This window comes from Rhinichthys klamathensis, unplaced genomic scaffold (assembly GCF_029890125.1).
Source record: "Rhinichthys klamathensis goyatoka isolate OS25496 unplaced genomic scaffold, OSU_Roscu_1.1 h1tg000176l_1, whole genome shotgun sequence".
NCBI classification, from domain to species: domain Eukaryota; kingdom Metazoa; phylum Chordata; class Actinopteri; order Cypriniformes; family Leuciscidae; genus Rhinichthys; species Rhinichthys klamathensis.
Window position 1 is genome coordinate 6,843,302 of NW_026606705.1, and position 16,158 is coordinate 6,859,459.

The window sequence follows — 16,158 nt, forward strand, 5'->3', positions numbered from 1 at the left end:
GGCATTTCCTTTAGAACCCGACTGGACCCGAACGTAAACGGCATTTACATTGTGCACAGCCTGCAGCCCTGCGTTTCTCAAAAATGCACTTAACATAGACGCGCAAGTGTAAGCGGGCTGAAGTGCTAAAATGTCAATCACACACCACTGTAACCCATTACGTCCTATAAAATTTGGCATAATGTTATTTACCGGTCCATACGAGGATTAGAACCACCATTCGTTTTCCCTGACATTTTTCGCAATTTCTGTTATCGCCTCCATGGTTTTCTGACAGTGTCGCGTATTTTTTAAATTGATTGACAGGCCTGGCTAAACGACAATTCAAATACTTGCATTTAGTCAAACATCCATCCACATGATGGCGCACTAGTTCTTCTTGGCAAAGGGAGGGGTTGGTTTATGTGGAGCGAGCAACTGAGTAAATAAATGCAGAGGCAACCGTGCTTATGCTTATAGCCCATTTGCACGTAGAAGCGCGGATTCGCTCTCTCACTTAGAAAAAGTGAGAGAACGGTGTCATAGAGTTGTTTTAAATACTGCAATTTTCTTAAATGCCCAACATAGTTTAAAAGAATTCGGGTCTTCTCGGGTCCATTTGGAAAAGGCATATTTATTTTAAATTACCCGAGACCCGAGGCCACTAATACCGAACCCGACCCGTGTCCGAGACACTCGTCGGAGTTTTGGACCCGAACCCGTTCGGGTCTCGGGTCGGACCTCGGGTTTTCGGATCCAAGTGGACCCGTGAAGACCTCTACTTCTTTCCCGCTACAAGGCTCTCAAGAAGCGCAGCTCAGCACATGAATCATGCATTTCAACACAGATTAACAAATACTTTGATGCCATCCAAGACTCTGACCCTGACATTGCACTTTTCTTCTTGTCCAAAAACAAAGACAAATTCCCACATCTCCACAATTTGGCGATGAAGAGACTGTTAGTCCCTGCCTCCTCAGCACCAGCAGAGAGGGTCTTTTGTAGAGGGGGCATTTTAATGGGACCCTATCGTGCACGTTTCGGTCACAGAATGTTGCAATCTCTAATGTTTATAAAATGCACCAAAACTCTACTGTAAGCTCATTTCCCATTTGATGTATTGTAAGGTCATTTGCTGTAATTTTTGAGGCCATGATTTTATAGTGTTAAGCAACTACCCTCTTCATGAATTTTATCCTTGGTAAGCTTGGACTTAGGAGTATTTTGTCATTGCAGTTTGTTCGTCTTGTTTTAAAACAGCTCCAAATCAAAAACGACAATCAAAATGACAAAACTATTATCTTATGTTGCTTTGAAAATATATAAGCTGTGCTGTTAATACTTCTATTATTATGCTGTTATTGTTTTGTTGAAAGTTCACAGACTTCAATATATATTTGGTATTTACAGATTTTCTATTATTATTATTGCATTTTACATGTTGAATGTTTGGCATTTTTGCGTGCACAAATATTGCAATGTCTTAGGTGGATGATAAAACATGGAAAATAAGCTTTGAATAAAGATGTTAATTTCACCTCCTTAGTGTGTTTGTATTTCTTTGCTCATAGAAACCAAAGGAAAATTCCCAGACATACAATTCACCTCTGCAACAACTTTTTATTTTATTATGACTTTAGGGTTAAGGTGGATCTTTCATATGAATTTAAAGAGTGCTGATCTGGTATGGTCTTGACTCGGTCTCACACTGCCTTGGTCTTGGTCTCGACACACTCTGGTCTTGACCTTGACTTGGTCTCGGTTTAGGTGCTCTTGACAACAACACTACCTTGACCCTCATTTATATTTGGATTATATTGTTAACTATATTGTACATATAATAAAAAAATAAAAAAATTACAATATAAATAAAAAATTACAAAATAATTTTAATTTATCCTGACAGAAGAACGTTTATAAGCCTATTATTAGATGAGTTTTCTCTTCAACACATCCTTCTGCAGGAGCAATGAGGACACAGGAAGGAAGTGGGGCTGGGCTGTATTGAGTGTTCATGGAGCCCAAAGTCATTGACATCTATTGTTCCAGCAAAAGTTCCAATTCACTGGCATTTATGACCTAAAAAGCTTTTAGTGGAGGGTGTATATTGAAGAAATGCATTTTCTGTCATATATTTATGAACTAGTCTAGTAAAGTTAGGGTATTTTAGGCAAAAAAGTGCCATCGGACAGACTGTACAAAGCGTCTCCACTGGACTACCAAAAACAAAGCTTCTGTAGACTTTTGATTGAGGATATCCTTTGGAGACAGAATTGTTTTCCTTTACACATTCCTGATTGTTGTGGGCTAATGAGTGAAAGTGAGCAGTTCCCACAGAGGTTCTCCAGACTGGATTTTGCAGAAAAGTACTTTAAAAGAACTCCTGGATTATACACCAAGGAATTATGTGACTTTTCCAACTGGATTTCTGTGTATTTAACAAAAACATCTTAAAAACCAACAATAACAATGCTGGGAAGCAAAGCCATTCATGTAGCCATTTGGGTAGCATGTGGAATATTGGTAAGTCTAACTAAACTAAACTTGCTTTCTTACAAAAATACTTTTCTGTATGTGTGACTTCTGTATGCTATGTTATCAGCCCAGTAAAAAAAAATCCAACTTTTGTTTTCAGAGTACCATGGTGGCAGACACATGGGAATGTAGCATCAAAGTTGTGAAAGCCATTTCTACCACAGACTCCATACGTATCATGCTGGATAACGAAGATGTGAAATGCAAATACACAGTTTCTGTCAGGGAGCGACACAATGACTCGAAAGATTGTCATCAAGACCAGGAACATTTCTCACATTTTGAATGCAAAACTGAGAATTTAGACCCTGGAACATGGCATCACCTGGATATAACGGCAAAGTTGGGTGAAAACCAACAGACTCAACACAATGTCTCCCTGCCAACTAGTAAGAATCCTGCTTCGTTTCTTAATTTTCAGTCTGATAGTCAAGAATCACTATTATTGATTTTCACTGAACAAACCTCTAAACAGTAATTATTAAACATGCATGTGTAACTCCAGACATGAATGATTTCTCAAATCATGTTCTTTATTGAGAAGATGGGTGATGTTTTTTCCCTACGTGACAATACTTATGAGTGATTAACTAAAGAGATGCGATAAAACAAAAACAAAGCACTGGTGACTTTAAAGGAAAGGCCATTAAATCTGAAAACTGTATAATCCATTTAAACATCATAATCCATACTCAAATACAGCCACGGACCATACTTTCTTCTACTTTTCTTGATTTAAACTATAGAAATTAAATACAGCTGTAATTACATGCAAGTATTTTTAAATATAAGTACAATGTAAAAATATATATGTACACAATAAGTGCTACTATTAGAACGCACAATATCGCAGTGCTGAAGTGCCAACTAGCCTCTCCCTATGGAGGATCCCTATACCACTCTACAGATAAAGCGTTGTGAAATTTCGGTTCGCGTACCTACCCCGAAGTGATAAAATAAAATAAAATAAAATTTTGTATCAAAATTTATAGACCAGACAAGTAGTTTGTTTAGGCATGGTTTGTAGGGAATTACAAACCTGCGCACATATATTCAAACGCACATAACTATAGAATCAATTCTTAATGCGCATGTGAACGCCATCAGCGTTTATCACAGGTTCAGTTTAAAGTCTGTTTAGAGAAAACGGTGTCATCTTAGCGGCCCCTAATTTAATAACAAATTATCATTTTAACGGAAGTGAATCAGTCAAAACTAACTTTAGCTGGAAAATAACATTATTCAAGAACCGCTATAAAACCAAACCAATCTCTGTTACCTTAAACTATATGTTTATCTCTGTAAAGCTGCTTTGAGACAATCTACATTGTTAAAAGCGCTATATAAATGAGGATGACTTGATTTGACTACTATCAAATGAATATTAGTACATAGTAGTTAAAGACACTTATAAAGTGGGACCCAATCATTTTTTGATCTTTCAATATTTAATGTTTTTGTATTACTGTTAACTCATATTGTTTGTTTGATGATGATGATTTAATTTATATATAAATTTAATATATAAAATATATACATTTAAAAAGGAAGATTAATATCACAAAAATATGGGTAACACTTTATTTTAAGGTGCTTGTAATAAGCAGTAATTAACAGTTAATTAGACACTTATAAGACCTTATAAGATGCATATAAGGATTATGTTTAGCCATTTTGCTTCCACGTTTGTTGTAAGATGAGATGAATCACGTGTATTTTTATTACAGAGATACATTATAGAAAACAAAACTTTTGAATGTAGATCCACAATGTTTAGTTGAGAAGTAAAATAAACAAATAGTGGAGTAGAATAAGCATTGCTTTATGTTATTATACTGATTTATATATCAATAAAAATATAACTATATAATATAATATTGTGTGAAATCTGTCACACTCCCTGGTGTCCCATCTATTGGGTACACATGCACAGCATATAATTCTGCAGTGATGACATATTTTTGTAGGTCAACCCGAAAGTTAGCATCGCCCCATCACTCCCTCAACAAAAAGCCAATAGGATTTTTCCATTGGCTTTTGGATTATTGCAGAAAATAAGGTCTGTGTCAAATGTGGCACAAGTTTATTCGATTCTTATACGTTTTGTTTAAGATGATAATCTTGTATGAACTTTGAAGCCTAAATACAATTGGCAGAAGTAAAAAGCTAAAGGTAGGTTATAAATAATAATATAATTAAACATATAAATAAATGTATAAATAAGTGTAAGGCTATAAAAATGAAAGGGGTCATAAACTGAGAAATTTCCTTGATCTTTTGACATGTATGAGGTGTGGTAGATTAATTTCCGCTTTTGTTATATTCTGAGATGATTCAGACACATACTTGACTGACTTTGACCAAAATGTTTGACACATTTAGGTTTCAAAAGCATAAAAATGTTATTCCTGCAAGCAGAGCCGGATTATCCATAAGGGCACTTGGGCCAGTGCCCAGGGGCACCAACCATTCACAACCACTAGGGGGGCACCACATGAGTCAAGCTTTAAAAATATTTTTCGTAAATTGTTATATTGTTAACTTGAAATTCTTGAAAGACCATAAATAAATCGTTTATGAACACTAATTTAACAATAATAATAACAATAATAATTATAAGGGGGGGGCAGATAAATATAAGAATATTATTCTTCCATCTGCTCCTTTCTGATCATGGAAATGTAAAGGAAATTTCAAATGAATTGTAGCTATGTGATTGGTATAAATAATGCATTTTCATGAAAAGAATAAAAGAGAAAATGAAAAAATGAAATGAATGAATGAATAAATAAATAAAGATTACATGACCACTATCACTCCCCCCTCCCCAATCTGTCAGAGTTGAGTTGGTCCACAACAAATACGTGCAAACGTGTCATTTTTTTAACGGCTACAGAAAATGAATCTAAATCAAAACTGGACAGACGTCAATTGAGTGGTTTTGCAAAAAAGAAAGTTAAAGAAAGACAAGGACGCTAGACGTTTAGCTACAATTCACAATGTTCCAGGGATCGAAAGATTTTTTTGTGAGAACATCACTAGTTTTTTGTGAGAACATCACGGGAATTGCGATCACTAGCAGCGCTGAGTCTGACGAAGCCGGAGCTAACTGTGGAGACGGTAGCTGCTAACAAAGAAATGGACTTTGGGGATGTAGTTGACACCTTTGCTTGCGCAAAATCAAGGAAGAAGCAGTTCTGCTAAACTTAATACATGAAAACGTTTTACCAGATTTAGTGCTACACTTATTGTCTCTTATTTGTTCCTCACTAAATAATGTTGTTGTTTTTTTCACTAAATGTTCGATTTTATACAATTATTGTGCACTTGTGATTTTTCTAGACTAAATTTTACTGCTGAGTTACCCACTAATCTAGTTTATATAATAGAATTTTTGTCATAGGTTATGATCATATTTTTTTTTATTTGTTGTTTTTCTTTATAATGAAGTTGTCTGTATTAAGTAGATTGTGTTTAACAGAAAATAGTGATTATCAGTTCAACACACAGAGTTATAGAAATTCTACTTGATTTTTTTTTTTAACTGCGCTGCTATCGGATCGGTATAATTCAATACTCAGAATTTTTGGTATCGGATTGGATCGGTTCAGAAAAAATGGTATCGGGACATCCCTAATGACATAGGACAGCTCTGTTGACATAGGCTTTGCTAACGTTAGTTACAGCTTGATGAATTGAGTTGAACACAGCAGGAGAGAACGCAACATTAGCCAGCTAGCTAAAGCTCTGGTGGGAAATTATTAGCTAACGCTACGGAGGCCATAATATTTTTGACTCATGGCTGAAGTTAAGTTTCTCCAACTCTCCCCAGGTTGGCAAAAAAAATGCAAAATGCATCAGATTGATGCTTTAAAATATGGAATATTTAACATTTTCTTCCGTCCCCCCTCCCCCCCCCCCCCCCCCCCTGACCCCCCTAGAGAGGTAATAACCTTCTCACCTTTTTCACCCCTGACCCGTTTTCATGCCTGTAGAGGTAAGAAACCTGATAGAAACCTGATAGATAAATTACAAACCTGCGCACATATTTTAAAAAGCACATAACTATAGAATTCTGAATGAGCATGTGAACGCCGTCAGCGTTAATCACAGGTTCGCGTTTAAAGTCTGATCATTTCGACGGAGGTGAATCAATCAAAGTTAACTTTAGCTGGAAGTAACATTATTCAAGAACCGCTATAACGCCAAAACAATCTGATACCTTAAATTATATGTTTATCTCTGTAAAGCTGCTTTGAAACAATTCATTGTTAAAAGCGCTATATAAATGAAGATGACTTGACTTGACTTGACTAGATTTATTATTATTTTGGGGCAAACGTGAATTGACGCTGTCAATTAATTGATGTACATTTTGAATTGACATATTTGAATATAGGGGGCCTTTTGAGGTATAGTGCCCAGGGGCACCACACTGTCTTAATACGGCCCTGCCTGCAAGGAAAAGAAATGTTAGTTATGATTAATTTAAAAAATCCATTACAGAGGTCATAAATATCCTGTAAGTTTCATCTCATCTTAGAGATGCAGTCTCATCGTTTCCCCACTGAACGGGCTAAGATTTTGTTCATCCTGTCACTACTCACGGGAAGAGTGCTGCAATGGGCAGGAACAATCTCCCAACAAGCTGGACCTGTCATGAAATCACTCGATAGCTTTGTGGGCTTTGTGTAAGTGAAAAACTTTACCAATTACATCAGGGAAAAGTTCAATTACTGACTATGCTCTGAAGTTTCAACCCTAGCAGCATCCATTGGTTGGAACAAACTCTTGTCACCACTTACTGCCTAGGGCTTAAACCGCCATTGTGGCTGCATCTCTCTGCATACGATGACTAAATGAGACAAGAGGGCTTTATCCAATTATCCATCTGAGTGGTGATTGTATGAAAAACTGCCTGGAAGACTCTCCAACCCTGCAGTCCTCCCTATCATACAGCCAGCCAGTTCATCCCGGCACTCAAGACAGCTGACCTTGTCTCTATTGTAGCTCAGGGGGACACATCATTGTGACATCACATTAGGAGATGTGTCTCAATCGACCACTGCACTCCTTGGTGAGGTTTGCAACCTATCCTAATGTCAGTACATCTCCGCTTCCCACAATTAATACGCTTACTGCCTTTGGCCCATTGAAACCTCCAACAAGGTTCAGTCCAAAATTGGAAAATCTTTGTCTGTGGCACTGTCTCTAATTGTGTGGGAGTGGGCTGTCTTCACATGGAGAACATCATCCTCCTGGTTCTGAAGAAGTCAACGTCAATGCCGATGTCTTCCTGGGGCACCATGGCTCATTAAACACAATCCTGTCCTGTCTGGCCCAATGGTGAATTCTTGAAGTGGGGGACCCAATGCCTCCCTGACTGCCTTTTCTATTCCCTGATTGCCTTTGTGACACCTACAGCACTGGACCCAAGAAGCCACCCACATCTTTCAGCACCTGAAACTGCTACTCTCTTAGTTTATCCTGATAAATCTTTTGTGGTTTATGTGGATGCTTCTACAACCTGCATGGGGGCCGTCTTGTCTCAGCAGCAGGGTAAATCTTCCCAACTCCATCCATGCACCTTCTTCTCCAAAAAACTCTACATAGCAGAGCAAAATTATGCCATTGGCCACCATCGATCACTGAAATGGAGAGTATCTCTGAGAAGCCATTGACCCCAGACAGGAAAGATGGGCCCTCTTCTTCACACAGTTTGAGTTCTCCATCTCCTATTGTCCAGGGATGACAAATGTGAAAGCAGTCTCTACTCTCCAGAAGAAATTCCAAAGAATCCTGAAACCATCCTGACACTTAATGTTGTCGTCAGTCCCATTCATTGGTCCCTGGATGATAGACTCGGTGTAGCCTCCACCACCGAGCCTGGTCCGCCAAGGTCCCCCTGCCAACCGTACTTAGGTTCCTACATCCCAACGTATTCCACTCTATAAGTTTTTCCAACCTTTCCCAGATACATACAGTACACTCACATTAAGCTGAATGTACTATATAGCAAATCTCAACTGATTGTTACATCATCGAAAAATATAAACTGTATTATCACCCAGTGATATATTAAAAGTTGAGTATATAGTACTGTATATCCTACTTTACCTGAGTATATACAGTATACTCACATTAAACAGTATACACTATACAGCAAATCTTGGCTGGGGATATATGTTGCATATATATTTGTATACAACTTTATCTACATAGAGTGATATATAGTATGCAAAATACAGTATCTCAACTGCTTGATTGCTTGTATTGTCACAAAATGTAAACTCCTTAACATTATTGCCCACCTCTAATCTGCTAAATATGACTATAATGCATGAATATATTAAGATGTTATAAACAGAAACATCATGATTTTCTGTAAAGCTGCCTTTTGTGAATTGTGAAACGATTGTTTGCAAGGACAGATTATAGACACAAAGCAGACTAGTGAGTAGATGAGTTTACCTGTCTCTTAACAACCTCCTTTTTTAAGACAAGTAAAAGCTATTTAAAAAAATCTCAAGGGTGTATTACTGATATATTTTGTCGTAGAATAAAATGTGTTAGCCACAGACCTTATTTCAGACATTTAAGTAAAAACCCATTGACTTCAGGAAGATGGAACAAGAAGTGCTAAATGTTAACTTGTTTGTGGGTTTTGGCATTACAAAATACTCAATCCCTGCAGCACTTTAAACCTCTATAGTAAAGTAACCCTGCTCTAGAGCAGGTAATGTTTTGGAGAATAAATTGCTATTGCGACTTATGTATCCGGTTGCATAATCTGCTTTCTGAAATACCTCCCAGGTTAAAACACCACACCCTTAAATCTAGCCAAGAACGGCTCTCCAAAATGACTTGGGACATTCGTCCGCATTGATCCATTGGAGAAAATCAGTAGTCCATATAAACTGTTACAGTAAAAAAAAAATATATATATATATTGGATTTTGTTACACAGTTAGACTGTGCATCAACGGAAGGTATTAATACACCTTTGCGCTTTAAAACAATGCTGTTCATTGCGTCATAAGGTGGAATAGATGTCATTAAGCAGCTGAAATTTTGAACTATTTTCAGTGGTGAAGCAAATTTAGGCAATATTCTGGAAATATTCTGTTTAAAATGTAAGGTGTTCAATGTTAACTTATTCATTGAACTAGTTTATTGTCTAAAAAGTTATATCGTACTCATCACTCATACTCTGAATATCGGTGCTGTTATGATTATCTGTGTTCGATTGTATCTGTATTTCCGAATCACAGCTGATTATCAGAACAACAATGGTCTTGATTGTGTGATATTGCTTAATTATATAATTTTATCAAAGTAAACAACAATGAACAATAATATATTCGACATTTCACTGATGGTATTTAAAAGAACTTTAAACTGTGTGTACACCGATTATGTAAATCTAGAGCTATATGTGCTGGATAAATCCAAATGGCTGAGTGTCAAAAGCTTCTCTAAATATGAGGAAAGGTTGGATTGCGCTGATAATGTGCCGTTGTATACGTGTCTGGGCTAAATTCCAAAACAGGAGTTTGACTGTAGGTCAATTCTTTCAGACTGTTCTCCCCCTCCCATCCGGCTTATTGTTCTTTTGTTCTAATATATACAAAGACTCATTAGCTCTCAGAGGTCAGTCTGATTACAGTGACACTTATATAATGTACAGTGGCCCTCAAATTTATTTGGACTCTTAGGCTATACTTATTATTGCAATTGAGAACAAAATATCAAAGTAAGTGAGTAAAAAATATGTGCAAATTAAAGTGTTACTGTCACACTAAGTAATTGGCAAAGGACCAGATTTACTAACAGATTGCGCCAGCACAAGCCCTCTTTGGTGTTAAAATATTACTGTCAGGATTTACTAAAGACACATTGTGAGAAATTAGCGCTGATAAGGTGTGGACAGGGTTATTTTTGGGGGCTGACCTTATTGCATATGCATTTGTAGGAGTTTCCATTTCAGAAGTAAAATTTATGGGAGAAGAGGATTTAAATGAATCACGCATGGTGAATTACTAAGGTTTCCACTAGTCAATTTGCTGGTATTTGTGCACTTATTTATTGCCCAAAAAAAGTCTTAAACCAGACGCTAATTGTGTTCTGCTCTTTTGCGTTGTCCATTATGGAAATGAACCGGCTGTGTTTGTGTTCTTTAATTTGCGCATCGTCAGTAGATCACCCGCAGAACTTTCCATTCCCATCTGCACTTTTTGCCCTGTTTAGTAAATCTGGCTGGCTTAGAAACTTGGAGTTAGTTCTGGGGAAAACAGATTTTAGATGGTCCAAATATGTAGCTGTAAATCTGCATATAAATATCTCCAGTGATACTAGACAGAAGCTCCTTTTGTACAGATTTCCATGAATAAAACAAAAAACAATGGTTGGGGTGTTATTTTCATCTTCTATTTTAGCTATTTAATAGCTATTCTATTTAGCTTTTTAGTCTTGAACAATGACTCTTAAAATGGGTGTATGGGTATGTGATCATGTAAAAATCTATGATACACCCACGGTTCTCAAGGAGAAAGAGAGTGAAAAAAGTCATTAGAAGAGGTTGCCTGAATGTGACCTTCAACCTTAATGGTTTCTTATCCTGTTCTCTCACAATACCCTTTCAACAAAACCTCATCAGGAAGAGCTTTCTTTAAAAAAGCAAAGAGCAGCGCTATCGTGTTTTCACATATAGGTTGTTAGACATTCCGCTGCTTTCACTGAGAATAATTCACAGCAGGACCCACTAAATCCACACCTTTCCTTTCTGCGTAACAGAGTTCTCACAGAGAGCACTACCATATTAGAAGGACTGTTATGATAATGTCTGTTTGAGGCTACAAAGCTGACCAAAGATACCACAAACTAATTTTGTGTTTATTTGGTATGAGGACCCTATTTAGCTATGTGAATGCAAGATTTAAAGTATAAATTTACAGTACATTTAATCATTTAGCAGACGCTTTTATCCAACGCTTCCAAATGAGGAGAGCAATAGAAGCAAACCAACAATAGAGCAGCAAATATGCAAGTGCCATGACCAGTCCCAGTTAGTCCAGCACAGTAGACGTAGCAAGGTTTTTTTAAAAATATATATAGAATAAATAAAATAAATGTAAAAAAGTAAAAAAAAAATTGCTTCACTTCATTGCGATAAGTTTAAACGTGTCTTATCTCTCTCTCTCTCTCTCTCTCTCAGATTGAGAAATTTGAATGCAATTATACATTTTATTGTTTTTTTTGTTTAGGACCTTCGGCAGTGGATAATATCTGGGTTTCTGGGGATGTGAACAGCCTGGAAGTTTCATGGCAGCCTGGTCCAGGCAAAACAGAGGGATATCGAATCATGCTCATAGACAGCAATGGCATGGGTTCAATCTGGAATGCAACATTTGCAAGCACGACCACATCTTATACAATAAAAGGGCTTATTTCTGGACGACTCTACAACATCACTATCATTACAGAGGTTGGAGAGCTACAGAATTCAGCATCTAGACAAGCACAAACAGGTATTTTGTATTGGATCATCAAATAATAAATGAAATAACAACATGCAGATGCTGTGCTCATATATCTGTGCCTGTATGAATTCCTCTGCTGTATTTTAAGCAGATATGTTAACACCCTTTCCTGTTTTGAGCACTGAAAGGTCACCTTTGTCCACTTGTGTTATGCCACATTATGTCATGCTGTCTCAATCATAAGACATGTTGCATTAATTATAAATTCCTAAATTTAGTGAATCTGTGTGCCGTGTTATTTGACTGACTAAGGCTATGTTCCCACTCTCAGTCCAATTCTGAATATGTGTGTATTCGATTGAAATCTGATCTAAAATTATTGACTGTCCACATTGTGTATTGCAACTTTTCAGATCCGATTTGTGTGTCCATGCCGCTCTTTTGTTTTCCGAAATATCTGCATTGTTTTCTATGGCAATGATGTTGCGTTGGTAGATATATGCAAAAACAACAAAAACAACATCAAAATGGAGGGACTTGTACAGATCTGTTGTCTTATTTACAACATGACAATGTGTAGCCACCATGCTGGTATCCATGGCTTTTTTCCGTGCTCTCGTCTCCTCCGGTTTCAAAACATATATATTGTCATTTTCTGCTCGTCCGGCACTCTGCAACAACACAACCTTATTTCTGCAGTGACTTTCGGCATGTTTTCTATTAAAACTCATCTGATAAACCATGACAAATCCAATCAGAGCAGTCAGACTGAAACAGATTTCCAGAAATGCCATTTGAATAGGATTTCAAACCACATATGAATGTAGCTCGAAACAGATTTGTAAAAATCACAGCTCTGTCAGGACCACTATCGTCAAATACGATTGGCAATTGCATACAGTTTGGAATAGCGGTATGGTTCTGTTCTGGGCAAGAACTCCCTGCGCATCCATGCAGCCTAGCATGGATAAGAGCAGGAAAAGTAGCAATAACCCCCCTTAGGTTAACAGAACAGAACCAACATGAATGTATTGCAGATATCATTAATTCAAGATTTTAAAGTACAACATAATTCGAGAATTTATTCTGATTCAAGGGGAATCAGAATGCCATACTGACTGGGCGAGAGGAGGAGCTGGGGATGAAGGAGGGTATTTATATCCTGAGAAACACGATAGATGCTGATAACACTGAAGGAGCTTATATGTATGTGATAGGCGTCGTATTCCTATAGGTAGACGTGGATCAGCTGGGTGTCAGCTGATGCAAGCTTGACTAACGTGACCTGCCAGAACTGACGCTACGCTTAATTTCATGTTTTGCCGTTCACACTCGCAAAATCTCGGATTTTAATCTGATATGCACAAAAATCAGATTAGGCTTAAGCTCATTGCCACTCAGTAAGATCCTGACAGCAAATCTTTAAATAGTCTTTATAAATATTTACAAAAATACATTAGTTCTCTATCATATCAAAGTTTAAAAGTCCACAATTCAATATTCAAATATTCAATATCAGCTGTAGGTTTCATGCCAATAGGAATACACTATACCAGATCTGTGTGTAATCTGGACTGTACCCTTCCAAGTAACTGTTTACTGAAATAGAAATACAAATAAAGACTAAAACAAACTATAATTAATTGAAAAACTGAAACTAAACTGACAAACAGACTTGGTAAAATAACTGAAAAGAAATTTGAAATAAATCTCTCTCTCTACCTCTTTCTGTACAGTACCAGCTGCTGTCTCTAACCTACGAGTGGGGAACAGTGGCAACCAGACCACCCTCAGGGTTCTGTGGGATAAAGCTTTTGGTGATGTGGACAGTTACCTTGTCAGTCTGACATTACCTGGTTCAAACTCTACTGAGAAAGCCCTGTCTCCTGATAGTACAGATGTGATGTTTGACAATCTGAGTCCTGGAAAGACCTACCAGGTGTCAGTCAGCACCAGGAGTGGAACACTTTCTAATAAGACATGGATCACAGGAAAAACTGGTAAGTACAAGTTGATGGATAAATCAGTTCACTTTATGCTGAACATTCTCTAAGCCTAAGGCACACTTCTTCAATAAAGTGATTTATTAATTCATAAATGTCATTACATTTTTGGGGAGGCACACTGCATAGGGGAAGTTGTGATATATCTTGTGCTGGCTGCCTTAAATTAATTTTTTTGTTAGTGTAGTGAATGCATTAATTTTTGCCGATCCAATCACAAGTGGACAACGCCACATGCGGGTGTAAAAAAGGTCTAAAATGTTTTGAGCTTGTCCACTTGACAACTTCCAGAGGTAAATCAAAAACGCAATTCAATCAGATTGCTTTCGTAGTGTAAAGACCCATGTGGTTAAATGCGGTCAAACAGCCACAAAAGACTACTCTCTGCCCACTTACCTAATTCATGATTTTGTGAGACGTGTTGTTAGGAACCGCTCCAACCATACATTATTTAAACTTCGCCGACTGAAGTCACAAGTTTGATTTGATGAACCAAAAACAATAGTCCAGACTTCTAACATGCACCCAAAATGTTCAGAGCAGACTTCCTTTCCTTTTTTAGATTGAAAGAACTGAAAAAGCCCTTTCATATACATGCATACAATTTATGAAGGCTCTGCCTTCTTTGACATGGATATCTTTGGTTCGTTTCTTCTGTTCAGTCTGTCAATGTCGAACACCCTGGAGAGCTGCTTTTACATATTAATCACATTTACATATTCATCATCCCAGCAGAGAGGACAGCATTGGGATGTTCGCTAATAGAATACTGCTGCTATTTTGAACTTATTTTTGGACACCTAAGCAAAGAAAAAAAAAACTACTTGGCTGTGAGTATATTGGGCTTGTGTTGTGATGAAATCAGAGTGACCTGCCCATTCTGTCCTGATTCTCATTGAATCAGGACAGAAGTCGAAAGGGGACAAAACAGACAGATTGAAACACAAGGGGCCTATCATACATCCGCGCGACACAAGTGTTTTTTGCTAGTTTCAACCCGACACAGTTATCATATTCATCTGAAACTGAAAACGAGGTGTGTTCAGGCGCACTGTTGGCGCGTTGCTATTTTGAGGCAACAGAAATAGACTGCACCATTGACCAACTGAAACCTGGTCTAAAGTCAATGGCGCAAATTTCTTTTTTGTTATTTAAAGAGCACGTTAGTAATGTGCGCCTACAGATGGTTCCACAACACGCATACACTTTGTCCCATAGATGGTCTGGGACATCCGTTTCCTCGCTAGAGAAGCGTTCAGTTTTTACGCTTGCAAATTCAGCCATGTTAATAGCGAATCCAACTGGCTTTTAAAGGGAATGGGAGATGAGACTCTGATTGTTTTTTTTGTTGCACGTTACGCGCTAAACACACCCACACATTATTACTCATTAAGAGAATAGGGACAACCATTTTAGACCATGCGCCAGGCGGGCCGACCATTTTTCCCGTCTTTAAACTAAGGGTGTATTCACACCTGCATTGTTTGGTTCGATTGAATCGAACTCTAGTTCGTTTCCCCCCTTGGTGCGGACCTTTTGGGCAGGTGTGAATACAGCAATCGAACTCGGGTGCGGACCAAACAACCGAACCGAGACCCAGCTGAAGAGGTGGTCTCGGTACGGTTCCAAACGAACTCTGGTACGGTTCGTTTACGGTGTGAACATGAACCGACCCAATTGCAAGAAAGCACTGTGCCTTTGAGTTAACAGGCTTCCGTAGTCGGAGATTTTGGCATAATGGTTTGTGTTATTGTTGTTCAAGTGCGAAAGAGAATTCCATTCCGGCGGGCTCTGGCCACACGATACTGTTGCGCGTCTTTCTGCGCGTCGTGTGTGCATCATTGGAATGGAATGAATGAATGAGTGTGTGCATCGGGACATTCACATAGAGCGCGTTCTCTTTAGTCTAATCGCGCATAGATGCAAAAAAAGCTTTTGCAGTTCATATAATGTAACGATAGTTACAATACAAGGATGATGCTGCGTTAAACTGGACGAACTTAATCGCAAGCGTTAACATTAGTGTTGTTAGCAGTATATAAGATTCTCATTATTTGAATGTGTGAACATAGCCCCTCTCTATGAATCAAAACTTTATACCTTATCCGTCTTCTGCGCAGTTTCTTCATTGTACTTCATTGTGTTTCATCACTTTCTTGCGT

At 37.8% G+C, this 16,158-nt stretch overlaps 1 protein-coding gene across 1 annotated transcript in view; it reads left to right on the top strand.

Annotated features, from left to right (window-relative positions):
* The first annotated feature begins 2,147 nt into the window (after positions 1 to 2,147).
* The window catches only part of ptprb (protein tyrosine phosphatase receptor type b), a 68,023-nt gene continuing 54,012 nt past the window's right edge, over positions 2,148 to 16,158 (top strand). Inside the window, exons 1-4 of the mRNA XM_056260342.1 lie at positions 2,148 to 2,502; positions 2,615 to 2,903; positions 11,778 to 12,041; positions 13,730 to 13,993. Coding sequence (XP_056116317.1) covers positions 2,449 to 2,502; positions 2,615 to 2,903; positions 11,778 to 12,041; positions 13,730 to 13,993 — 871 coding nt within the window. The 5' untranslated portion in view covers positions 2,148 to 2,448. The remainder of the gene's footprint in view (positions 2,503 to 2,614; positions 2,904 to 11,777; positions 12,042 to 13,729; positions 13,994 to 16,158) is intronic.